General features: G+C 45.2%; 1 protein-coding gene across 5 annotated transcripts in view; it reads right to left on the reverse strand.

Moving 5' to 3' along the window:
* The window catches only part of IGSF3 (immunoglobulin superfamily member 3), a 131,444-nt gene that overhangs the window by 64,943 nt on the left and 39,337 nt on the right, over positions 1-27,164 (reverse strand). For all 5 annotated transcript variants that reach the window (XM_018045966.1, XM_018045963.1, XM_018045965.1 and 2 more), the window contains exon 3: positions 564-941. In XM_018045966.1, the coding sequence (XP_017901455.1) occupies positions 564-941 (378 nt within the window). The remainder of the gene's footprint in view (positions 1-563; positions 942-27,164) is intronic.

A 27,164-nucleotide genomic window follows, 5' to 3' on the forward strand; every position in this document is an offset into this window, starting at 1 on the left:
ATAAAAGAAGTGACTTAGTGTTATGGACTGAATGTTTGTGCTCTCCCCTGTCCCCCAAATTCCTGTGTTGAAACCCAATCCCCACTGTGTTGGTATCTGGAAATGAGGCCTTTGGGATGTGATTAGGTCATGAGGATGAAGTTCTCATAAACTGGATTAGTGCTCCTTTAAAAAAATTTTTTTGGCCACACTGCCTGGCATATGGCAGTTCCCCAACTAGATCCTTAGTTCCCCAACCAAGGATCTAACCTGAATCCCCTGCATTGAAAGCACAGACTGCCAGGGAAAAAGATTCAGGGATTAGTGCCGTTATAAAGGGACCCCAGACAGCTCTCTCGTTCCCTTTCTGCCACGTAAGGAGACAAGAGAGAGTTAGTACTCAGCAATCCCCATAAGGGCCACTGGCACCCTGATTATCCAGACTTCCAGCCTCCAGAACAGTGAGAAGTAACTGCTTGTTGTCTAAGCACCCAGTCCAGTCTATGATAATTTATTTTAACAGCTCAAACTCACTACGACACTCAGTCAGAACACCAGCCACACGAACACAGTGATCTCCTTACCCACGACGGTCGTCTTGGCGCTGTAACTCCCGAAGTACCGCTCGTCAGTGCTGGGCGTGTGGCACTCGTACACCCCGGCATCCCGGGTCTGGAGATCAATGATGTGTAATAGGGCCAAGTTCCCCTGGACCCTCTCCACGTAGATCTGCCTGCTGCGGACACGCTGCGTGTAGATGGCATAAGAGAAAGTGTCGTCCATGGTGCTGACAATCTGGATCTCCCGTTCCGGGGCCTTGGGCATGTAAATGGACCACTGGAAATTCTGCTCAGAGGGCCCCTGGAAGCCGCTCACGTTGCACCAGATGGTGATGTGAGAGCCCTCTGTGCGGTACAGGGGTCCTTCCTGGATGCTGACTTGCCGCTGCGCTGACACGACACCTGTGGGGGAGACACACACAACGGGCTCTCTCACTTCTCAGACTAAAATGCAAACCAGGCAGCAATCTACAAAGGGTTTCTTATTCAAGTGACATGATAATAATATAAATAACTTAGCGGCTCTTTCTGAGGCGCTCTGTGATTTATAAATATTAATTAAAACATTCCATGGTGAGGCACTGTCCCTAATTTGCATATATGAGAAGGTGATCGTGCAAGGACATGGTCCTGTTATTTATTCAATGGCTGACCCTTGGGAATTTCATTTAGTCTCTCTGTCATTTAGGCAGCAGTTTTATATCTATTTATTAGTGCTCTTTATAAAGTTTTTTAATAAAATGAGCATGGAAAGTTGCATCCTTGGCACAAATTCAGAGGAGAACAAAAGCAATCACCTTGCAATCTGGCTGAAATTAAATGCTCCTTTCTTGATTGGAGAGCTGGAAGGAGGGAGTCCTGGGTCCTTTCTTTGGTTCCACACCCTTATTTGCAAAGGTAGCTACTCCCAGGCCACCACGGACACATTCCTTACACCCTCTTGCCTCCACACGTGGAAGTAGAGCTGAGCTCCTAAAGGCTGCTGTTCACATGAACAGGAATGGGAAGGGCTGACGCAGAACCCTGCTGCCCAGATGCCCACATACCACCGATGGGGGCAACTGTCAGTGCCACCCCAAGTCAAAGAAGTTTCCAGGCTGCCCTGGAAACTGGGCTCTGGTTCACCAACGGCTGCCCCACATCCTGGCTGGGATCTGCTTCTCCAAGTGGCCTCTGCCTGCCTTCGCTACGCTCTTAACATGGTCTCCCCTTGCAGACTTGGGGACAAGAGAGATAGTGAGTTTGCTTTCTCATTCCATGCCAGCACAACTGACTCTGCCTGAGCCACTGAGAAGGCAGCAGGGGACATGACCCTGTGGCAGGTAAGGGCTAGTTGCAGCTCTGCCAGGAACTGAAGCTGGTGGTGCTGTCTTGGACAAGCGGCTTTTCCTTTCTGGACCTTGATCTCTTCATCCATAAGATGATTTCTAGGAAGGCTTTGGAGGGGACTAGCATGTGTGACTAGCTTTGTCACTTATTACCTGTGACCTTGGATAAGTGACTTAACCTCTTGAAGCCTATTTCCTCATCCATAAAATGGGGATAATCATGTGTGCCTCACAGAGTTATCAAAAAGACTGAATAAGACAAGATCTGTAGCGCCCCTAGCATAGGGCCTAGCCCATAATTAGTCCTTAAAGAAGAGCTGCTTGATCAAACCAGTCTATCCTAAAGGAAATCAACCCTGAATATTCATTGGAAGGACTGATGCTGAAGCTGAAACTCCAATACTATGGCCACTTGATGTGAAGAGCCGACTTATCAGAAGAGACCCTGATGCTGGGAAAGACTGAAAGCAGGAGAAGGAGGGGATGACAGAGGATGAGATAGCTGAATGGCATCACCAACTCAACGGACATGAGTTTGAGCAAGCTCCGGGAGTTGGTGATGGACAGGGAAGCCCGGTGTGCTGCAGTCCATGGGGCTGCAAAGAGTCAGACAGGACATAGCAACTGAAGAACAACATAGGAAGAGCTCTGGCTGGAACATTCCATGGCTCTGGATCCACAGGGAACAGGATTTTGGCCAGTGATCCCTCAAGGTCAGGCCAATGGCCTCTTGACAATGACACCATCTCTGGGCCACCCACTTCCACCCACAGCTGCAGCCCATTCCCATTTTCATGAAAACTTCCCCCACTCCCCCTCTGAAAGGCAATCACGGCTGCCCCAGTGTAAACGTATCTGAAGTGGATCCAGCTGGGGAACAGCTGGGATGGCTCAAATCCTAGTGGGAAGCAGCTCTAAGCCCAGCCTGGGGGATGCTTGGGCCTTAAAGCAAACTGATCTAATCTAAAACAGACCTTACAAGGAAAGGCCTGTAGCCTATAAACTTTTATTTATGCAGAATCTTTTCTCCCAAACAAAATCGTACATGGAATGCCATCTTGGCTTAAGCAACAGAAGCAAGGAAAGTGAAAAAGGGGGTAGGAGTGTGGCAAATCAAATCAAAGTGGTATGTGGATTCACTTGACATATTCCGGTTGACAGCATTTATGACTGTATTCAAGATGGCTGACAAACAGCTCGTCAGTTATCTTCAGTATGTTAAAATGCAGTGTGTTGCGTTTTTGCTATGTGTACTCTTTCTCTGACAATGTAAAAAAACAAACAAACTATATATATATAGGCTTCCCTGGTGACTCAGATGGTAAAGAATCCATCTGTAATGCAGGAGACCTGGGTTTGAGACCTGGTTGGGAAGATCCCCAGGAGGAGGGCATGGCAACCCACTCCAGTACTCTTGCCTGGAGAATCCCCATGGACAGAAAGAAGCCTGGCGGGCTCCATGGGGTCGCAAAGAGTCGGGCGTGACTGAGCGAGTAAGCGCTATATATACATAGTGACACTTGAGCCAAATGTTTGAAGCCCTCCGGAAATGGAGAACTTTGAAAACAATATAACTACATTCATAACATTTAGGTCTACCTGCACTTTAGTGTTATATGACAAAACAGCCACAACCAGTCCCCACCTGCTACAAAGAGGACTGGACACAGGTCAGGACAAGCCAGCATCTTTCTTCAAGGCAGGACTTAACCTTAGAGCTGCACTGGAATCACCCAAAGAGCTTTAAAAAATAACAGGGCCTGGACCCCACCCCAAGTAACTGATCTGGTGTGCAGAAACCTGGGCATTAGGGTTTTGGTTTTTTTTTTTAAACTCGACACAGAGCAGTGTCAAGATGTCTCTATTGATAGAGTGTCAGCCAGGGGCTCAAACAAAAAGACCAGATACTGATTTAAGGCTCTCAACAGCTTTGAACTCCTGCCTTCACCGATCTGGGTCAAGAAAGTTTTATTCTCCTCCAGTGAATGGGCAACAGAAAGCAGCTGAGGCCCATCAGACACTGGCTGCGGTGACACAATGCTGAGTCCACGCAGCATGCATTCTAGTTACAGACCTTACGGAAGCACTACATCAGGGGAGCATACACATTATTCCCCAGAAAGGTAAACAGTGCTAAGTGGCCTGAATGAGCCAGGGCACCAGGGTCAAAACAACTTGTCTCCTGTCGGAAGCTGGTTATGAACAGTCCTGGCAAATAAACAAACAGAGAGTAGACTGTACTTTCACCACACACATTCAGCTACACCTGCTTATTAAATATCTCCTTAATTTCCCTCCCATCACACAAAGGGCCTTTGAACCCTGAAAATAATGCTGTTCTTAGGAAGTGGGCCTTAGCACAGAAATAGAAATGAACTTTTTCTTCTCAGCGGTCTAATTCCCCTTCCATACCCCCCACCTTCCCCATTTCCTTCTCTGGGCGCTGCCCCTACTATTCAGATCTCATTTTCCTAAAGCTGTGCTGTGCTAAGTCACTTCAGTCATGTTCAGCTCTTTGCAACCCTATGGCCTGTAGCCCACCAGCCTCCTCTGTCCATGAGATTCTCTAGGCAAAAACACTAGAGTGGGTTGCCATGCCCTCCTCCAGGGGATCTTCCCAACCCAGGGATCGAACCTGCGTCTCTTATGTCCCCTGCATTGCTAGGCAGGTTCTTTACCACTAGCACCACCTGGGAAGCCATTCCTAAACACTGCTACCTTCAAAAAGACCCAGGTCCCCAACCCTGGCCAAGGCATCCCCTAACTCCACTGCACCTTTCATCTTCCCTCAGCCCACAACAGAAGGTTCCTCCGGGCTGGGATCACCTTTTTTTTAAGTAATATTTTTTCTCTGGACATTTCTGCACTCTCTGAATTATTTTGCAATAAGCAAGTATCACTTTTTAAATTAAAACAATCCCAAGTATTATATATAACGGTATAAAAAGGACTAGACAGACACAAAAGACAGTAGAGTGGGAAACAAAAATAGGAACAAAAAACAAGGGCAACAAAAAACATTAATGAAAATGGTAGATATTAATTCAACTATATCAATAATTGCTTTAAAGGTCAACAATCTAAATGTACCAATTAAAAGACTGAGATTGTCAGAGTGGATTAAAAACACGACCCAGCAATATCTTACCCACAAGAAACCACTTTAAACATAAAGACACAAAGATTAAAAATAAATGGGTGGGACTTCCCTGGTGGTTCAGTGGATAAGAATCCGCCGGCCAATGCAGGGACACAGGTTCAGTCCCTGGTCCACAGGTCTCAGGGCAGCTAAGCCTGTGCACCACAGCTACTAAATGTGAGCCTAAAGCCTGTGCCCTGCGACAGGAAAAGCCACAGTGATGAGAAGCCCCACTCACTGCTCCTAGCTGAAGGCTGCACTCAGCAACGAAGCCCAGTGCAAACAAAGACAAGAAAAGTCACTGAGTGGAGAAAAATATACCATGTTAATTCTAATCAAAAGAGCTGCAGTGGCTATAGTAATTTTAGACAGACTTCAAAGTAAGGGAAATTATCAGCAACGAAGAAGGACATTACATAGAGATTAAAAAAAGAGTTAATTCTTCAAGAAGATCTAATAGTTCTTTACTGTGTATGCATGTAACAACAAAGCCTCAAACTACATAAGGCAAAAAGTGAGACAACTGTAAGGAGAAATAGACAAATCCACTATCATAGCTGATGACTTCAACACCCTTCTCTCAGAAATGGACAGAATCAGCAAGCAGAAAACATATAAGGAACAAAGCTGAACTCAACAATATCTTCAATCAGCTGGATACAATAGACATCTACAGACATCATCCAACCATAGCAGAAGACACATTCTTCTCATGCTCACATAGAACATTCACCAACATAGACCACATTCTGGGCCATAAAACACCCCTTAACAAAAAACTCGTAATAACTTCTTTTCATTTGTTTGTTTATGTGGCTGCACTGGGTCCGAGCTGCGGCACATGGGGTCTTCCACTGCAGCACACAGACTCTGCAGGTGCGGTGCCTGGGCTCAGGAGCATGTAGGCTCTCTAGCTGTGGTGCAAGGGCTTAGTTGTTCCGAGGCATGCGAGATCTTAGTTCCCTAACCAGGGATCAAACCCATGTTCCCTGCATTGTAAGGCAGATTCCTAACCACTGGACCACCAGGGAAGTCCACCCTTAACAAATTTTAAAAAATTGAATGATATAATATCTGTTGGCAAACCAAAATGGAATTAGCCTAGAAATCAATAACAGATAACTGGAAAACAGCAAGCTATGTGGAGATTAAACGACACACTTCTAAATAACACACACACACACAAAATCTGAAGAGAAATAAATTTTTTATCTAAATGAAAATTAAAATACAACTTATCAAAAGCTATGATATTCAGGGAAAGCAGTGCTTAGAGGAAAATTTATAGTATTAAATTAGAAAAGAAGAAAAACTTTAAATCAGTAAGTTTCCACCTTAGGAAACTAGGAAAGGAAGAGTAAAGTAAATCCAAAGTAAGCAGAATAAATAAGAATTAGAGCAGGAAAAAAAAAAAAGAATTAGGGCAGAAATCAATGAAATTAAAAACAGAAAATCAATAGAGAAAGTCAATGAAACCAAAGGCTGGTGTTTTTAAAAGATCAGTAAAATCAATAACCCTCTAGCGAGGTTAACAAAGAAAAAAAGAGAATGAAGTTATTAGTATCCAAAATGAAAGACAGGGAATTATAAGATCCCATGGAGATTAAAAGAATAGTAAAGGAAAGCTATGAACAACTCTGGGCTTCCCAGGTGGTGCTAGCGGTAAAGAACCTGCCTGCCAATGTAGGAGACATAAGTGATGCAGGTTCAGTCCCTGGACTGGGAAGGTCCCCTGGAGGAGGGCAAGGCAATCCACTCCAGTATTCTTGCCTGGAGAACGCCATGGACAGCGGAGCCCAGTGGGCTACGGTCCACAGGGTCGCAAAGAGTCAGACACATCTGAAGTGACTTAGCAACAGTAGCATGAACAACTCTGTGACCACAAATTTGATAACCCAGATGAAACAGACCAACTCCTTGAAATAAACAATCTGCAAAAGTCACATAAGAAGCAAAGATGATCTGAATAGGTCTATACCTATTAAGGACAGGCTTAATAGTATGGGCTTCCCTGGTGGCTCAGCTGGTAAAGCTGGCTCAGCACCCTCACCTGCAATGAGCGAGACCTGGGTTTGATCCTCGGGTTGGGAAGATCCCCTGGAGAAGGGAAAGGCTACCCACTCCAGGATTCTGGCCTGGAGAATTCCATGGACAGAGGAGCCTGGCAGGCTGCAGCCTATTGGGTCGCAATGAGTCAGACATGACAGAGCGACTTTCACTTTCACTATACCTATTAAAGACATTGCATCAATAATTAAAACCCTTTCAAAACGGAAAGCACCAGGCCCAGATGGGGTCACTGGTGAACTCTATCCAACATTTAAGGAAGCAATTATACCAATTCTCCACAATATCTTTTTTGGGCAGAAACAAAGGGAACACCTCTTCCTAACTCATTCTATTAATATCAGGCCAGCATTACCCTGATACCAAAATCAACAACAGCGCTATAAGAAAAGAAAACTACAGACCAATATTTCTCAAGAACACAGGAGCAAAAATTCCCAAGAAAATATTAGCAAATCAAATCCAAAAAGTATAAAAAGACGTATATACTAGAACCAGTGAGATTCATCCCAGGTATACTTATTCAATATTGGAAAATCAACTAATGTAATACATCATATCAAACTTTAAAAAGGAAAAACCACATGGTCATTTCAACAGATGCAGAAAAAGCATTTGACAAAATTCAACACTCATTCACTATAAACTTGCAGTAAACTAGGAATAGAGACTTTCTCAACTTGACAAAAACTACCTACAAAATACCTTTAGCTAACACCACACTGACCAGTGAGAAGCTCAAAACTTTTCCACTAAGATCAAGAACAATGCAAATATATCCCTTCTTGCCATTCCCTTACAATAAGGCAAGAAAAAAGAGTGTACATATTGGTATACTCTTAAAAGGTATACATAGTGGGGAGGAAGACAAAACTCTTTGCTTGCAGGTGACATGATTGCCTGTATTAAAATTTAAAAAAAATTATTGCCAAAATACTACTGAACTAATAAGTGATTATAGCAAGAGTGCAGGATACAATAGGTTAATACAGAAGTCAAGTGCTTTTCTATAAACCAATAATTAACAAATGAGAATTTTAAGTTAAAAGCATAATAATCACTTACATTAGCATGATAAATTTAGTCAACTGATCTCTGACACAAGGCAAAGGCAAAACAATGGAATAAAGATAGCCTCTTCAGCAAACAGTGTTCAAACAACTAGATATATGCCAAAAAAAAAAAGAATCTAGACACAGACCTTACACACTTCACAAAAATTAACTCAAAACAGATTACGGACCTAAGTGTAAGATGCAAAACTGTAAAACCCCTAGAAGATAACACAGGAGAAAGTCCAGATAACCTCTGATATGGTAATGTCTTTTTAGCCACAACACCAAAGGCATGATCCATGAAAGAAATAATTGATGAGTTGGCTTTCATTAACATTTAAAATTTCACCTCTGTGAAAGCCAATATCAAGAGAATTAAAAGACAAGTCACAAACTGGGAGAAAGTATTTGTAAAAGACATATTTGATAAAGAACTGTTATGCAAAATATAAAACCAAATCTTAAAACAATAAGAAAAAAAAACCTGATTAAAAAATGGGCCAAAGATCTTTCATGGACACCCCACCATAAAAGATATACAGATGGGAAGTGAGCATATGAAAAGATGTTCCACACCATACGTCATCAAGGAAATGCAAATTAAATCAACAAACGAGAATGGCCAAAATCCAGAACACTGACAACACCAAATGCTGGCGACTGTGTGCAGCAAGAGGAACACTCATTCATTGTTGGTAGAAATGCAAAACGGTACCGACGTTTTGGAAGACAGTTTCGTGGTATCTTGTATCTTACCGTACAGTTCAGCACTTGTGCCCCTTGGCATTTACACAATGAAACTGAAAGCTTCTATCTACACAAAAACCTACACATGGGTATTTACAGCAGTTCTCTTCATATCTGCTGAAACTTCGAAGTAAATGAGATGTCCTTCAGTAGGTGAAAGGATAAACTGTGATACATCTAGACAACCAAGTATTGTTCAACAGTAAAAAGAAATGGGCAATCAAGCCACGAAAAGATATGGAGGAACTTGAAAATACATATTATTAAGTGAAAGAAGCCAGTTGGAAAATGCTACACATTGTATGATTCCAAGTAAATGACATTCTGCAAAAAGCAAAACCGTGGAGACAGATCCATCTCCATAAAGATCACTGACAATGGAGGGCAGGGATATGAACAGGCAGAGCACTAATATTTTTAGGGCAGTGAAAATACTCTGTATGATACCACAATGATGGACACATATCATTATGCATTTGTCCAAACCCACAGAGTGTATAACACCAGTAGAGAACCCTGAGATAAACCATGGACTTTGGATGATTATAGTATGTTAACATATTCCTGGTTTAAAAATTTACCTCTCTGATGAGTGATGGTGATAATGGGGCAAGTTATGCATGCTTAAGGGACTAAGGGTATATGGAAAATCTCTGCATCTGCCTCTTAATCTTACTGTACACCCAAAACTGCTCTAAAAAAAACAAAGTCCTTATAAAGAACTCATACAACTCAACAGCAAAGAAACACTCTGATGAGAAAATGGGCAGAGCATCTGAACGGATTATTTTTTCCAAAGAAGACACACAAACGGCCAACAGACACCTGAAAAGATGCTCAACATCACTAATCATCAGGGAAATGCAAATTAAAATCACAATGAGGAATCATCTCATACCTATTAGAATGCTACTATCAAAAAGACAAGAAATAACAAGTGTTGACGAGGATGTGGTAAAGGGGAATTTTTGTGTCCTGTTGGTGGGAATTTAATTGGTGCAGACACTACGGAAAAAAAGAGAGAAGGAAGAAAAAAAGAAGCTAAAGGTAAAGGAGAAAAGGAAAGATATATCCATTTGATTTTGGAGTTTCAAAGAATAGCAAGGAGGGATAAGAACAGCAAGGAGAGTTAAGTGATCAATGCAAAAAAAATAGAGGAAAACAATAGAATGGGATAGACTAGAGATCTCTTAAAGAAATTTAGAAATACCAAGGGAAGATTTCATGCAAAGATGGGCACAATAAAGGACATAAATGGTATGAACCTAACTTATTTAACTTATATGCAGAGTACATCATGAGAAACGCTGGGCTGGAGGAAGCACAAGCTGGAATTAAGATTGCCAGGAGAAATATCAATAACCTCAGATACCCAGATGACACCACCCTTATGGCAGAAAGTGAAGAAGAACTAAAGAGCCTATTGATGAAAGTGAAAGAGGAAAGGGAAAAAGTTGGCTTAAAGCTCAACATTCAGAAAACTAAGATCATGGCATCCGGTCCCATCACTTTATGGCAAACAGATGGGGAAACAGTGGAAACAGTGGCTGACTTTATTTTTCTGGGCTCCAAAATCACTGCAGATGGTGACTGCAGCCATGAAATTAAAACACGCTTACTCCTTGGAAGGAAAGTTATGACCAACCTAGACAGCATATTCAAAAGCAGAGACATTACTTTGCCAACAAAGGTCCATCTAGTCAAGGCTACGGTTTTTCCAGTAGTCATGTATGGATGTGAGAGTTGGACTATAAAGAAAGGTGAGCACAGAAGAATTGATGCTTTTGAACTGTGGTGTTGGAGAAGACTCTTGAGAGTCCCTTAGACTGCAAGGAGATCCAACCAGTCCATTCTAAAGGAGATCAGTCCTGGGTGTTCATGGAAAGGAATGACATTGAAGCTGAAATTCCAATACTTTGCCCACCTGATGCGAAGGGCTGATTCACTGGAAAAGACCCTGATGCTGGGAAAGATTGAGGGCACGAGGAGAAGGGGATGACAGAGGATGAGATGGTTGGATGGCATCACCGACTCGATGGACATAGGTTTGGGTGGACTCCAGGAGTTGGTGATGGACAGGGAGGCCTGGCATGCTGCGCTTCATGGGGTTGCAGAGTCGGACACAACTGAGCGACTGAACTAACAGAAGCAGAATATATTAAGAAGAGGTGCCAAGAATACACAGAACTACTACACAAAAAAATCCTCATGACCCAGATAACCATGATGGTATGATCACTCACCTAGAGCCAGACATCCTGGGGTGCAAAGTTAAGCGGCCCTTAGGCAGCATCACTATGGACAAAGTTAGTGAAAGTGATGGAATTCCAGTTGAGCTATTTCAAACCCTAAAAAATGATACTGTTAAAGTGCTGCACTCAATATGCCAGCAAATTTGGAAAACTCAGCAGTGGCCACAGGACTGGAAAAGGTCAGTTTTCATTCTAATCCCAAAGAAGAGCAATGCCAAAGAACGTTCAAACTACTGCACAATTGCACTCATCTCACACACTAGCAAAGTAATGCTCAAAATTCTCCAAGCCAGGCTTCAATAGTACGTGAACCATGAACTTCCAGATGTTCAAGCTGGATTTAGAAAAGGTAGAGGAACCAGAGATTAAATTGCCGACATCAGTTGGATCATCAAAAAAGCTAGAGAGTTTCAGAAAAACATCGACTTCTGCTTTATTGATTATGCCAAAGCCTTTGACTGTATGCTGCTAAGCTGCTGATAAGTCGCTTCAGTCGTGTCCGACTCTGTGCGACCCCATAGACAGCAGCCCACTAGGCTCCTCTGTCTCCGGGATTCTCCAGGCAAGAATACTGGAGTGGGTTGCCATTTCTTTCTCCAATGCATGAAAGTGAAAAACGAAAGTGAAGTCGCTCAGTCGTGCCCAACTCTTAGTGACCCCATGGACTGTAGCCCACCAGGCTCCTCCGTCCATGGGATTTTCCAGGCAAGAGTACTGGAGTGGGGTGACTGTATAGATCACAACAAATTATGGAAAATTCATGAAGAGATGAGAAAACCAGACAACCTTATCTGCCTCCTGAGAAATCTGTATACAGGTCAACGAAGCAACAGTTAGAACTGCACATGGAACAACAGACTGGTTCCAAATCGGGAAAAGAGTACGTCAAGGCTGTATATTGTCACCCTGCTTATTTAACTTATATGCAAAATGCCGGGCTGGATGAAAAAAAAGCTGGAATCAAGATTGCTGGGAAAAATATCAATAACCTCAGATACACAGATGACACCACCCTTATGGCAGAAAGCGAAGAACTAAAGAGCTTCTTGATGAAAGTGAAAGAGGAGAGAGAGGAGAGTGAAAAAGTTGGCTTAAAACTCAATATTCAGAAAACTAAGTTCATGGCATCTGGTCCCATCTCTTCATGGCAAATAGAGGGGGAAACAATGGAAACAATGATAGACTTTATTTTGGGGGGCTCCAAAATCACTGCAGATGGTGACTGCAGTCATGAAATTAAAAGATGTTTGCTCCTTAGAAGAAAAGTTATGACCAACCTAGACAGCATATTAAAAAGCAGAGACATTACTTTGCCAACAAAGGTCTGTCTAGTCAAAGCTTTGGTTTTTCCAGTAGTCATGTATGGATGTGAGAGCTGGACTATAAAGAAAGCTGAGAACTGAAGAATTGATGCTTTTGAACTGTGGTGTCAGAGAAGACTCTTGAGAGTCCCATGGACTGCAAGGAGATCCAACCAGTCCATCCTAAAGGAAATCTGTCCTGAATATCCATTAGAAGGACTTAAGCTGAAGCTGAAGCTCCAATACTTTGGCTACCTGATGCGAAGAACTGACTCATCGAAAAAGGCCCTGATGCTGGGAAAGATTGAAATGCGGGAGGAGAAGGGAACGACAGAGGATGAGATGTTGGACGGCATCACTGACTCAATGGACATGAGTTTGAGTAAGCTCTTGGAGTTGGTGATGGACAGGGAAGCCTGGCGTGGTGCAGTCCATGGGGTTGCAAAGAGTTAGACACGACTGAGCGACTGAAGTGAACTATGGAAAATAATACAGAGGTTGTGCAAAAAAATTAAAAACAGTACTACCATATGACTCAGCAATTCCACTTCTGGATATTTACCTGAAGGAAACAAAAATACTAACTCAAAAACATATATGATCATCTATGTTCACTGCAGCATTCTTTATCACAGCCAAGACATGTAAGTAACCTAAGTGCGCATCAACTGATGAATGAATAAACAGCATGTGGTACATAAATACAACGGAATATTATTCAATCATAAAAAGGGAGGAAATCCTACCATTTTCAACATGATAGACTTTGGGGGTATTATGCTCAGGGGTGCAGAGGTAGGAAGTGGGTGAAGGTGGTCAAAGGGTACAAACTTTCAGTTACAAAATAAACAAGTCCTAGGGATATAATCTATAGCATGGTGACTACAGTTAACAATACTGTACTGTATATTTGACATTGCTAGGAGAATAAATCTTAAAAGTTCTATAACTACGTGTGGCAATGTAGTTAACTAGTTAATGTTAATTAACTAGATTTGTGGAGGTAATCACTCTGAAACCAAGCAGGATCCTGCCAGCCCTTCCTGGGTACAAAAGCCCCTCTCTGTCCCTCATTTCTTGACTACAGGAAGAGGCTTTAAGTCTTCCTAGGCCTTCCCCATGTGGAGAAGGTGATGGCACCCCACGCCAGTACTCTTGCCTGACAAATCCCATGGATGAAGGAGCCTGGTAGGCTGCAGACCATGGGGTCGCTAAGAGTCGGACACGACTGAGCGACTTCCCTTTCACTTTTCACTTTCATGCATTGGAGAAGGAAATGGCAACCCACTCCAGTGTTCTTGCCTGGAGAATCCCAGGGGCGGGGGAGCCTGGTGGGCTGCCGTCTATGGGGTCGCTCAGAGTTGGACATGACTGAAGCGACTTAGCAGCAGCAGCAGCAGCAGGCCTTCCCCAAGTTCCAAAGAGCAGACTCAAGCAGTAACTAGTTAGAGAACTGAGGAAATGTGGGAACAAAGGAAAAGCAGTCTAGCAAGAAAAGTAATGATAGCTTAAGCAAAAGTGCAGAGACCAAACAGAGACACTGGGCTCCTACTTTCTCCTCAAGAGGCACATATAACAATCTGATGCATATCTCTGAGTTGTTCTGCAGGAACCAAGACCCTTCCCACCTAAGGTGGACGATGGAGACTATATGCTGACCACAAGCACTAGACCCCAAACTGGTTAGAACCAGAAGGTTGATGGTTAAGTTTTCCAAAACAATACCCCATTACCTCACCACCAGCCCCTGAGAAGAAAGGTCACGAGCTGATCACACATTCTGCAACCCTTACCTCTAATGTTGCCTTTGAAAACTCTTCTCTGAAAGCCATTGGGGAGTTTGGATCTTTTGAGCATTAGCGGCCTTGCTTGTTGCCTGCAATAAGCACTGTGCTTTCCTCACCACAACTAGTCAGTAGACTGGCTTTGTAGCATGCATCTGGCAGGAGACCAGAGTTTGCTTTGGTAACAATTTTACCATACACACACTTGAAACTAATATAATGTTATATGTTAATTATATTTGAAGAAACATGTTTTTATAGAGAAAAGAAACTCATAAACAAATAAAAGGACTAGAAAGAAAATCCTGGGTGAAAAAAATGGCAACTGATTTTTATTTTCTTCTTTATTTTTACTTCTTCCCTCAGACCTCTGCAAACAGTATAATTAGGAAAAAACATTTAACCAAAATAAAAACAATGCATGATTACGAAATTTCTTCTGTTTTGACTCATGTGATATATGAATAATAATGAAACAGAGCAGGACTCTATGGGGCCCTCCTGGATACAAATCCTTTTCAGGTCCCCTGTTTCTCATTCATAGGAAATAGGTTTCATCCAACCTCCTTGACCTTCTCTGAATTCCCAAGGGCAGGTTCAAAGAGTTGCTAATCAGAGAATTTAATGACCAATTTGAGTAAACTCAGGGAGACAGTGGAGGATAGAGGAGCCTGGCGTGCTATACAGTCCATGGGGTTCCAAAGACTAAATAACAATCAGAGAAGGGAGAGAAATGTAGAAATTGAGAAGAAACAGTCAAGAAACAATAGTACCACCATGGGACAGGGTCTGAATTCTTCCTCAAGGATTACACAGAAACAATGCCTTTGAGGGCCTTCCCTGGAGGTCCAGCGGTTGACTCCACACTTCCACTGCAGGGGGGATGGGGCACAGGTTCGGTCCCTGCTCGGGGAACTGAGATTCCCCCATACTTTTGTCGTTGTTGTTTGTGTGTTAGTCGCTCAGTTGTGTCTGACTCTTTTTGACCCCCAGGACTATAGCCCACCAGGCTCCTCTGTCCAGAGAATTCTCCAGGCAAGAATACTGGAGTGGGTAGCCAGTCCCTTCTCCAGGGAATCTTCCCGACCTGGGGATCAAACCTGCATCTCCTCTGTCTCCTGCATTGCAGGCAGATTCTTTACCATCTGAGGCACCAGGGAAGCCCATGCCATGTGGCAAAACCAAAAAAACCAAGCAAACCAAAAAAACATCAATAGTTTTGAATTCTGCAGGTACTAAGCCCCCATCCGGCTTCCCTGGTGGCTCAGACGGTAAAGAATCCGCCTGTAATGTGGGAGACCTGGGTTTGATTACTGGGTTGAGAAGATCCCTTGAAGGAGGGCATAGCAACCCACTCCAGTATTCTTGCCTAGAGAATCCCATGGACAGAGGAGCCTGGAGGGCTGTAGTCCGTGGGGTCCGCAAAGAATCAGACATGACTGAGCAACTAAGCACAGCACACAGCACAGGTATGAAGACCCCCACCCAGGTAGAGGATGGTAACTTCAGCTTATGCTGGAGATTCCTGGAGCACCACCCTATTACCTCACCACCAACCAATGAGAGTCGGAAACGACTAAGCAACTTCACTTTCTTTTTTCTTTCTAACCAATGAGAAGAAAGTCTGCACACAGCTGAAGATAAAGAAGACTCTGACCACCCTGCCAGATGACTTTCCCTTTCATGGTCTAGCAGAATCTTCGGAGTTGGGAGTTGGGCATGAATGTCATCTCCCCAGGTTATCAACCTCCTGAATAGAGTAACCTTTCCTTTCCAACCATACTCATCTCTTATGTGGCTTTCAAGCAGCAAGCAGCCAAACTCAAGTTCAGTAAAAATAAAAGCTATGTATTTGGTTTTTGTCACTGGTTCCTGACCCAGAGCTCCTAAAACTCTTGGAATTTCCTGAGTTACAGTGTCTTTTGTCATTCACAAGGAGCCTCTGGGAACAAAGAGAAGTTTATGCTAATGAGGTAATTCAAGGTGAGTCGTTAGTTTCAGAGGGACTGGTCACGCTTGGAGGGGTGGACCTTTCAGCCCCACCCTCTGAAGTTAAAGGAGGAGAAAGGGGTTGGAAGTAGAGTTTAATCACCAGTGGCCAAAGATTTAATCAATCATGCCTATGTAGTAACACCACACACTGCCCCCACTGCTCTGCATAAAAACCCTAAATGACAGGATAAGGAGAACTTCCAGGTCAAAGTGCTGGGAGGTGGCACACCTGGAGAGCTACTCCCTCAGACCTGCCCTCTGCACTTAATAGAGCTAACACCTGTGACTAACAGGAAATGCAGAAACAACGGAGTGTGACTTCCAAAGCAAAAAGACACTGGGGTTTCCGCCTCGCTCTATGGGCTCACATATCCTGAGGAAAGCCAAATGCCCTGTCACAAAGACACCAAGGCAGGCCTATGACCAGGCCCACATGAAGCCGAGTGCCAACAACCAGCCACGGTCGCCGACAACTAAGCCACCTTGGAACCACCTCCTCCAGCCCCAGACAAGATTTCAGTGACTGCAGCTTCAGATGACATCTTGACTACACCCTTCCTGGGAGCCCCAGCCCCAGAGCTAAAGCTAAGATGCTCCTGAATTCCTGATCCACAGAAACTGTATGAGAGAATAATGCTTACTATTGTTTTATACTCTGGGTTTTTTGTTTGTTTGTTTTCGCTTTAAGAATTATATTCACAATTGCAGTAACTAGTGGTTCAGCAGAACACAGTTTCTCCGATCAAGATTTTTATTTTAGGACAATTTTTTTAGAGCAGTTTTACATTTACAATAAAAATGAGAATTTACTGTTCCTTTAAGTTTGGAGATAATTTTTTTGTACCAACATATGAATGATAAAGACACCAATGGGTCTTAAAATGGAATGAAAAATTATATTACATGAACTTGTGTAATGTTCTTCTAGAAAAGAGTTCCATAAACTTCAAGAGATTCTCGAAAGGTTTCAAGATCCAGAAAAAAAAGAAAAAGATTAAGAATCATTGCTTTAGACGATAAATAGTGGGAAAGGCTATGTCCTTTCAGATTAATTTGGACAGTTTCTACTCACATAAATACATGATATAGCTTAACTAGTTTTTCAAGATACTGCTCATTCATGTTTGCTCCCACTTTTTCCTTTGTGCTGAGTCCTAGACAACCTGGCTAGGGGCAGTATGATTCAGGAGTTAGTGAGCAGGGAGGGGCGGCTGCTGTGCCTGTGAAAGTCAGCTTCTCATGCATCTCTGGAACATGCCTGGGCTGAGAGACTCACATCTCTAAGCACAGGATCTAATGTCTAATTCAAGACACGTAAGTAAGAGTGTCAAAGTGTCAGAAGGATCTAGCTCACCATCCCACATCTATTTCAGCTGTGACCTCTATAAGCCTCAGAGCTCAATCAGCACACAGCTTTTACAAATTCTACATGTGACTCGGCCACATAAGTATACTTCTTTACCTGTAAAATGGGAATAATGTAATACAACATATATCCAGCTCAGAGGTAATCCTAGAGATCAAATACTACTGTGAAAGTCATCAAATGAATATTTAAAAATTTCTTACTGGTTCTATCAACATGAGATAGGTACCAATCCAAAAACAGGAAAAGTTTTTCTAAGTACAAAACCATTAAAGAGAATATTAATGTTTGAATTTCAGTTAAAAATGCAAAACTGCACAGGCAGTAAATTTATGTTAAAGAAAAAATACTGTACTTAGAAAAATGACCAAGCAAAACATTGATACTGGGCTGAATCTGAGTGGTGAGTGGTTTTTCCCCCCTCTTTTTCCTTTCCTCTATTTTACCATTTTTTAAAAATAAGCAAGTATGTGTTTTAAAATAAAGGTTAATGACAAAGATGATAAGCACTCTCGTGTGTCAGACAATATCCTAACTTCTCTGCATACATCATCTTATTTGATCCTTACAACAAATAAATGATTTCATTTAACTCTGCTAATCTACTCAATGTCTCTTGGCCTTACTTATCTATTTTTAATTTTTTATCTTTTCAAATAGGCTTCTCTTACCGCAGAGTGTGGGCTTTAGAGCAGGCGGGCTCTCTCACCCAGCAGCAATGTGGGATCTTAGTTCCCCGACTAGGGATCGAATCTGCATCCCCTGTATTGGAAGGCAGATTCTTAACCACTGGACCATCAGTGAAGTCCTCCAAGGGGGATTTCATTATAGCCAAATTTACCAGGTGAGGAAAGGGTCTTCCAGGTTAAATCACTTTCTCTAAGACAAAGAACATGATTAATGGTTTTCTGAGTCTGTGGTTCATACTGAACATGCCTAGTGAATATCAGTGATAAGTGATGACAATCTACCCACTGAGCTTCCTTGCCAACTCGGTCCTGAAGATTGATGGGGTATCTGCAGGGTCTCAGGTTAAAAATGCCAAACAGACCGACCATGGAGTGGAGACCAAGCCTCCCAAGGGCCTCAGAGAACTGAAAGGCTCCGAGACAGCAGTGAGGAAGGCCACTCCAATGACAAGGCTGGGGATTCCCACTTTCCAGCCTTCAGCCAAGGCAGGATAAGAAGGGGCACGAGCTAAAAACAAGCTTCATTTGATCCCTTTCTGGACAGGGGACAGACAGACACTGAGCCTGGCCCTGCCCAACGAGAGCCAGCACTTGCCGGGCCCTGATTTTAGACAGTGAGCTACATGTATTAATTTTAATGCTCACAGCAACCCAATAGGCACATCCTCTTAGGGACTCACCATTTACAATCAGAACCTGAGGCAGGAGTCGGGGTGGGGGAGGGGTTAATGGAGCCAGGCTGCAGACACCTACACTATGGAAAACACTTAACAAGGATGGTCAATGTCTCTGCCCTCCAAAGGCGGCCTGACCAAGGTCCAAACAGCGGAGCCACAGAGCAAGGATGGCTCACAGTTCAGCTTCCCTAGACCACCAGCATAAAGACCTGCATCCGGGTCCTGACTTTCCTCAAAACATCCCTTGAAGCAGCCATCGACACCCACGTGATATGTGCAGTGGCACAATCCAGCAGCAGACCTGAAGAATGGAGCTACTTCCAGAACCTTCTCTGTCCCTGATCTCTCCAGCATAGGCAGGAGCTGTGAGACCCTGGCTGGCTACTCAACCTCCCTGTGCCTCAGCACCCTCACCTCTAAAGTAATATATTCTTCATAATGTTGCTGAAGGCATCAATGATTTAGTCCATTTAAGACCCTTAGTGCCTGGCCCATCGTAAGTACTCAATATGCATTCAACCTGCATCTGTAGTAGTAACAGTAGTGTGCGCTAAGTCGCTTCAGCAGGGTCAGACTCTGTGCGATGCTATGGACTGTAGCCCGCCAGGCTCCTCCGCCTGTGGGGATTCTTCAGGCAAGAGTACTGGAGTGGGGTGCCGTGCCCTCTTCCAGGGGATCTTCCCGACCCAGGGATGGAATCCACTTCTCTTATCTCTCCTGCATGGGCAGGCAGGTTCTTTACCACTAGCACCACCTGGGAAGCCCCATCCAAACACAGCAGTAATATCTCCTGTCCCACGTGCTCTTCTGCAACAAGACCAATAGATGAAGTTTATCATAACCTTTCCCCTTGAATCTGGGCAGGTTTGTAACATGGTGTGCCTTTCAAGGCTAGGTCATAAAAAGGGATGTGGCATCCGCTCTGCAACCTGAGGCCATCATGGAAGAAGACCTGAGGCTGCCACGCTGTGAGGGAGTCCAAGGCCCAGGAAGAGGGCACAAGGAGGGTACTCCAGTCCAGAGTCCCAGCAGAGCTCACAATCAACAGCCAGCACCACCAGCCAGGTAAGTGCAGGAGCAATACTTCAAGGTGCCAGGCCTGAGCTGTGAGCCGCTGTGATTCCATCCTCGGGACCCTCTCAGCCGAGGCCCTGGACACTGCAGAGCAGAGAGAAGCCACTCCTGCTGTGTCTGCCCAGATTTTCAACCCACAGACTCTGTGAGCATAATAAAGTGATTATTTTAAGTCACTGAGTTTTGGAACAATGTGTTACATGGGAAAGATAACTAGAACTCTGCTACACTTTCAGCCGACACTTTCTGAATACCTGTTACAAGAAGGGGACTAGCATGGAGATTGTGAAGGAGAGATGAATAAGACACAGTTTTATCCTAAGCTGACTATCCCAAAAGAAAATAAACAAACACTTTAAAAACAAACAAAAAACATAACTCCCCCCAAAAATACATGTAACTAATTAGTACTATACAAGAGGCTGTGATGACAGTGAGGTGCAAAGTACAAGGTTAAGACCTCTCAAAAGGAGAGAAAGTAAGCCCAAAAACGTTTTACAGAAGTAGTAACATGGATCTTGAAGCAAGCAAGGAGAGGTACATGTCATGTGAAAACATTGCAATATGTCCCAGAATTAGCCAGAGGTGTACCAAGGTCTCTTGCGCCCCGTGACTGTGGGGCATATCACAGCCAGGTGGGAAAAGACACTGAAAGCCACACTCCTAAAGTCAAACCCCTCCTCTGGGCCAGAGGAAGCTGAGAAGAGGGAAGCAGGAGACAGATCAGATTCGTGTTTCTGAATCATCAGCCAAGTGGCATGGAGGACAGAGCAGAGGGCAAGACTGGAAGCAGGGAGACCAAATTAAGAATCAGGTGAGACAAGATGAGGGCCTGACCTGGTGTTAAGTTCAAGGACAAAAACATCACTCATTTATTTCTTCGTTCTTTTTTTAATTGAAAGCCCCAGTGGTACCTAAAAGAGATGTTCTAGAGACAATGATGAATAAATGTTAAATTATTGATGCCACTTCTAAAGTGTGACTACCAGCTCCAGAACAAAGAAGGCTGCAAATGCAATGAATCACTTCATCCCAAACCAACTTTGATCTCCGTGACATCCGCACAGCTGAGTCACTAGGCTGCCTCACATCCCAGGACATCTAGCTAATAAGCCCCTGGTAGTTTGAGCTTTTGCCTAATTTACTCATTGCTAAATGTTAAAGCTGCCACCTTACAGGACTGCTAACTATGACTTCAAACGTTTTTTAAACATTCTAATACTTACTTTAGACAAAACTTTAAAAAATTTTAGTTACAATATAACAAACCTTTAAGCAGTTATGACCAACCTAGATAGCATATTCAAAGGCAGCGACATTACTTTGCCAACACAAGTCCGTCTAGCCAAGGCTATGGTTTTTCCAGTGGTCATGTATGGATGTGAGAGTTGGACTGTGAAGAAAGCTGAAGGCGGAAGAATTGATGCTTTTGAACTGTGGTGTTGGAGAAGACTCTTGAGAGTCGCTTCGACTGCAAGGAGATCCAACCAGTCCATCCTAAAGGAGATCAGTCCTGGGATTTCTTTGGAAGGACTGATGCTAAAGCTGAAATTCCAATACTTAGGCCACTTTATGCTAAGAGTTGACTCATTGGAAAAGACTCTGATGCTGGGAGGGATTGGGGGCAGGAGGAGAAGGGGACAACAGAGGATGAGATGGCTGGATGGCATCACTGACTCGATGGACCTGAGTTTGGGTGAACTCCGGGAGATGATGATGGACAGGGAGGCCTGGTGTGCTGCGATTCATGGGGTTGCAAAGAGTCGGACATGACTGAGCGACTTAATTGAACTGAACTGAACTGCTTTGGCTATAACCAACAAACCCTTCTCTTTTTCACACGCCTTCAATTTCTTGTCCTCTCCTCACCTGAATTTATGACATCTTCCAGCTCCTCTATCCCTGACTGTTTAAACAACAGGAAAGACGTGTGTACGTCCAGGATGGCCCTTTCATCCCACGATGTCGCTGGCATGAGGACCAGTCCGAAAGACCGCACCTCCCTGCTCTTCCACCTGGGCTCCTCCTCTCCCGTCACTCACCTCTTGCCGATACCCTCCACCCCTTTCCCTAAAAGGCAGGGATAATGCTCCAGAGTCTTACCCACCCCATAATATTCTTCACCTGAATCACCCCTCACCCCAACCTAAGGATGGCATGGAAACCTCTGGAAGGACAGGCAGCCAAGGGGTAGCCCTGTAACCCTGCCAACCATGCCCATGGCTATGAGACAGATCCTCTCCCAGTCCCATCATGTTTCAAGGCAGCAAACCCAGTGGAAAATGGTTATAATGGAATATAAGTACCAGCATTTGCCTTCTGCTTTCCGGAGGGGAAGAAAATTTAAAAGATGGAATCATATTACTTGCCTGTAAATGCTCTCCCTGTAATTACTCTAGATCTACTGACCACTGTTTCCCTCCATCCGGTCTCAAAGATAACAGAAGTGGACTGAGTGTCAGGCTGATTCTTTTTAATAACAAGGTGGCCTCATGGCACAACAGCCCCTGCCAAGTCCAGGGGCCTAGAAGCCATAAGCTTACCGTGAGTTCTAGTAAAGGAGCATTACTCACAACCACTGACTGCCTTGGTCCTTCCCACAAGCCTACATCTCAGCACTGTTGCCATGCTGCTATTTTAGGGTGCATTTCTGGACCAAAGGTGTTTCAGCTGCTCTAGATTCTGAGTCTGATCAAGAGGTGTCTGCTGGGCTTCACAACAGTCTCTTCACTCTCTGCCACACCCTCCCCTCACACAGAGCAATTTCTCTTCAGCCACCCTCAACTCATCCTCCTGCCCTTCCTCCTGGAAGCCGGCAGGTCCCATCAGGAAGAGGACCACTGAGCCCAGGTCATTCCTGAACCATCTCAATGGGCTTCTTCGGGCAGCATCAGGATGCCTGCTCACCGGGGCAGCAGAGGGAAGCATAGGACCTTTCCAGAGGGTTTCCCTGGTGGCATCAGGAATAAGATGTGATGTGAAGGGATGGCCTCCGTGTCAGGAAGCTCACAGGGGTCAGTCTGCCATGTTCCTAGACACATGCCCTGCCTTCTGCCTCCCAGTGCCCGGACTAGAAAGTGGGGGCTGTCTCGCTGCCAAGGGTGTGAACCCAGGCCTGCAGGGGACCTCACACCAGTTTCCCACTCCTGGCACAATCCGCCCCGCAAGCCTCCTCATGCGATATATGAACGCTCTTCTCAAGTCCACCCAAGGCCCCTGCCCCAAGCCTTCTCCTCCTCCAGGTCCGCTGGCCTCTCCAGGCTGGAGGCCCTGAACAGTGAGTGACTGTGTCACTATCTGTGCCGCCCTGGGCGGCGCTCAGCCAGGAGAGATTCCTGTAAACACCACGGATGTGTGAGTCAATGACTCCAGCAGGGCCCTGGCTCCCAGCGTCCACTTCTCCACGGTTAGGAAAAGCCCTAACAGTTGGTTCCAGAGGTTCCCAAGCAGTGTCCCTTGGAAAAGGATGGGCAGCTTTGGGAGCTGGGCTGTTTGCACAGGACAGGAAGGGCAGCGGCTGGATGGGCAGCAGAGATGATCATTCTCCTGGACCACGACCACCTCCAACACATGTGGGCCGCCCTGTTAGGATAATCACAGGAAACTGAGCCCATTCAACTAGCTCGAGTGTGTCAGCAGAGCAAAATGAAGCGAGGAGTACCCGCAGAGTGGACGCTCAGAGCACCCCGAAAGTACGGTCACAGCACAGCTAAGCCTTGGAGGGCCCAGGACTGAAAACTTCAGGGAGGTGCTTCCTATCCTTGGCCTCGGTTTCTGAGCTCCAAAAACATGGCCTACAGGTACCTACTGTTGCTGCTGCACTCACCGGCAGCTCCCCACTATGCCTATTGATGCAAATTCCCCAGCAGCAACCTCAAAGGCTGACCAACTCTTAACCAGCCCTTCCAAACTGGAGATTTGAGCACCAGTCATGACATACATGGGCTTCCCAGGTGGCACCAGTGGTAAAGAACCCGCCTACCAATACAGGAGATGCAAGAGATTCGGGTTCGATCCCTGGGTCTGGAAGATCCCCTGGAGGAGGGCATGGCAACCCATTCCAGTATTCTTGCCTGGAGAATCCCATGGGCAGAAGAGCTTGGCAGGCTACAGTCCACAGAGTCGTAAAGAGCCGGACGCAACTGAAGCAACTTTGCACACACTTGCACGTGCACACGACACACACTTTCATCCCACGCAGGTCCACTAGGCTCGACCAGATACAATCTGCACTCCATAACCTGGCATGTAACCACGCAGAGCAGCAAGGACCATGCAGGGAGGGCAACACCCTCTGCTCTAAGTGTGGATAGCCAGGCACCCTATGCATCTAGCACGCTAAAACACCGACATCGACGCTCAACTAAAAATGCATAGTTAAGCGCACTGACGTGGTTTCCGGGGATTCCCTCTCTGCCCCCCCAACCTGTTACACAGAATATCAACTTGCGGCCCCGCCCCCTATCTCAGCTTTAACGTTCCCTGTTGGTGGTTCAGTCACTAGCTCTTTGCCCTCCTCTGTGGGCAGCCCTGGGGTTGCATATTGTTCCCAATTCAATTAGAGGAATATGATTTGAGCAGGACTGTGAACAGGTGGTGGGCAGCGAGCCCTGCTTGTTCTTAACGGGGGCACAGAGGCATAATACAGAACCATGAGAGTGGAGATTAATTCTGTAACAGCCCTGAACACAGAACTGAGGAGAAGGAACCTAGACACATCACTGGAATGTGGAGGGCTATGCAGGCAAAGTGCAAGACCCTTCCAGGAGAAGGTAGATGAATGGGGCAACACACCCTGGGGCATTCCCAGAAGCTGGGACAGGCCTACCTAGAGACTGGGTTAATTACAGCACTGCCCCATGTGCTGAAATACTAGGCAGCCACTAAAAATCACAGAGAAAAATAATGATGGATATCAACACTGTTGAAGGCTCATTACTAAGTTACAGGAGGAAAAGGCTCTAAAAAGGTTTGAAAGTATTTCTGTAAAAAAAAAAACACGCCCCCACACTCCCACACACATGGGTGGGGAAAGTTCCGAGCTGACACACAGGAAAATGCCAGAAGGCAAGAGGGTAACCGATGACTGTTTTCTCTCCACTCAGTGGGGTTTTCTAACCATTCTGTGCTCTGCATGGATTACGCTCATAATGAGAACAAATGGTCCTAAATCACCTTCCTCCTCACTGTCCAAAAAAGCAGTCAAGACGGGCGAACATTTTAACACAGGCCAGAAATTGTGTAAGTTGGCGGGGGGGCGGGGGGGTGGCGGTGGTGGTGGTGGATAGGGCTGGGGGTGCTGTAAAATAGGGAAGGGGTTGAGATAGAAACTAATGCAAAAATGAGCTAGGGCCAGACCGGCCAAGTGGCCTGGCAGGTGTGTGATGCGTCACGTGGTTCATCAGTTGCCTCCTATTTGAGCTATGTTCTGCTCAAGGGCCTGGTTGAACAGGTTTGACCTCATCTCCTTTTTTCTAAAGCTGTTTAGTCACTTCCCTAAAACTCCTTATTTTCCAAGTTATTAAACTTTCCATTTCAGGTTGATCTCTCTAACGTTATCTCTTCTGCTTCTTCCAACTAGATACTTCTGTGCAGCATTAACAGATACCATGTGCCTTGATGACAAATTTATCCTTCCAGGGCACAAAGAAGGTACCTGAGTGACGGATAGTTGGAGAAATCCTGAGAAAGAAGTTCAGGCATTAACATGCAGGCAGCCACTGTTACACAGGGCTGTTTCTTAATCCCTACTGAACGCAGCAGGTGTACTATCCAAGGCCCTGGAGAAACTTGTGAGGCACAAGATCTGGGTTCTGAAGATTTGCTGAAAGTGAAGTGAATGTGTTAGCCACTCAGTTGTTGTAACTCTTTGCAACGCTGTGGACTGCAGCCTTCCAGGCTCCTCTGTCCCTGGAATTCTCCAGGCAAGAATACTAGAGCAGGTAGCCATTTTCTCCTCCAGGGGATCTTCCCGACCCAGGACTGGACCTGAGTCTCCTGCACTGCAGACAGATTTCTTTACTGTCTGAGCCACCAGGGAAGCCCAAACACTTGCTGAGGCCCCCACAAAGTGAGGAGGGCTCACACACCTTTGCCCTATGGTGGTAAACCCAGCCCTCTTTCTATAAGGAGCCCTGGGCACACTCTCCAAATAGGGACAAGATGAGAAGGCCGCTCTGAGAAGGTAAGGATGAGACTCGTCCTGAAACTGAGGGTTCCTCCCCGCTGTCAACAAAAGTGGACAAGAAGGGCTGAGTCCCTCCTCAGCTCCAAGCACTCACCAAATGTGCCCCACACCAACTTTTTTCCAGGTGTCAGCTCATTTCAACTTCACAGCCATCTCATGAGATAAGTGTAATGACCCCATTTCACAGATGAGACAAACTGAGGCTCAGAGAAATTTGCTGTCAGTGGATGCAGAGCCAGCTTTCTTATTCATTCCACAAATATGGATGGTGCTCTTCTTTGCCGGGCACTGTGCAGACCCAAACCCCCAGTCTAGGAGGGGAGACAGATGCGTACACGCAGGTTGCAATATGCTCGAGGGGCTGTCAAGGACACTTGGAGGACACGGGGGAAGGGTCCCTTCTAACCAGGGGAAGTCAGGAAAGGCTTCAGAGAAGGAGTTTCCTTGAGCCAGGTTTTAATTAAGTGGAGTGGGCATCCTTGCTGGCTGAGGGCAGGAGGGTATTTCATGGACCTCAGCGCAGAGCAGCCCATGTTGTACGCAGGCCTCCAGGAGAGAGCCGGAGGGGCCAGAGTGATGGAGCAGTTGGCTGACAGGTGAGGAGGAAACTGAGGGGAAAAGGAAGCCCAAGAGGAAGCAGCAGAAAGGGGCGGATCAGGGTGTGGCTGGAAAGAGACTTTGGCCCATGGACCACAGGCAATGGGGAGGGGTGTAAATAAGAGAAAATCAATCAATCAATCTTCTGAATCATGTCTCAGGAAGATGGTCCTGGCAAAGATTCCAGCAGTGACCCAGATGAGAGCTGCTGAGGTCCCAGCTAGAGCAGAGCACAGAGAGTGGAGGGGGGTGGTCTGGCAGGAAAAATTCTAAGGAAATGACGTCAGAAGTCAAGAGTGCACGAGGATGTCTAGGGAGCCGTCCAGAACAACCCCGGTAATCTTAGGCAACTGAGTGGGTATGCAGAATG

The sequence above is a fragment of the Capra hircus genome, chromosome 3, assembly GCF_001704415.2.
Source record: "Capra hircus breed San Clemente chromosome 3, ASM170441v1, whole genome shotgun sequence".
Classification (NCBI taxonomy): Eukaryota; Metazoa; Chordata; class Mammalia; order Artiodactyla; family Bovidae; genus Capra; species Capra hircus.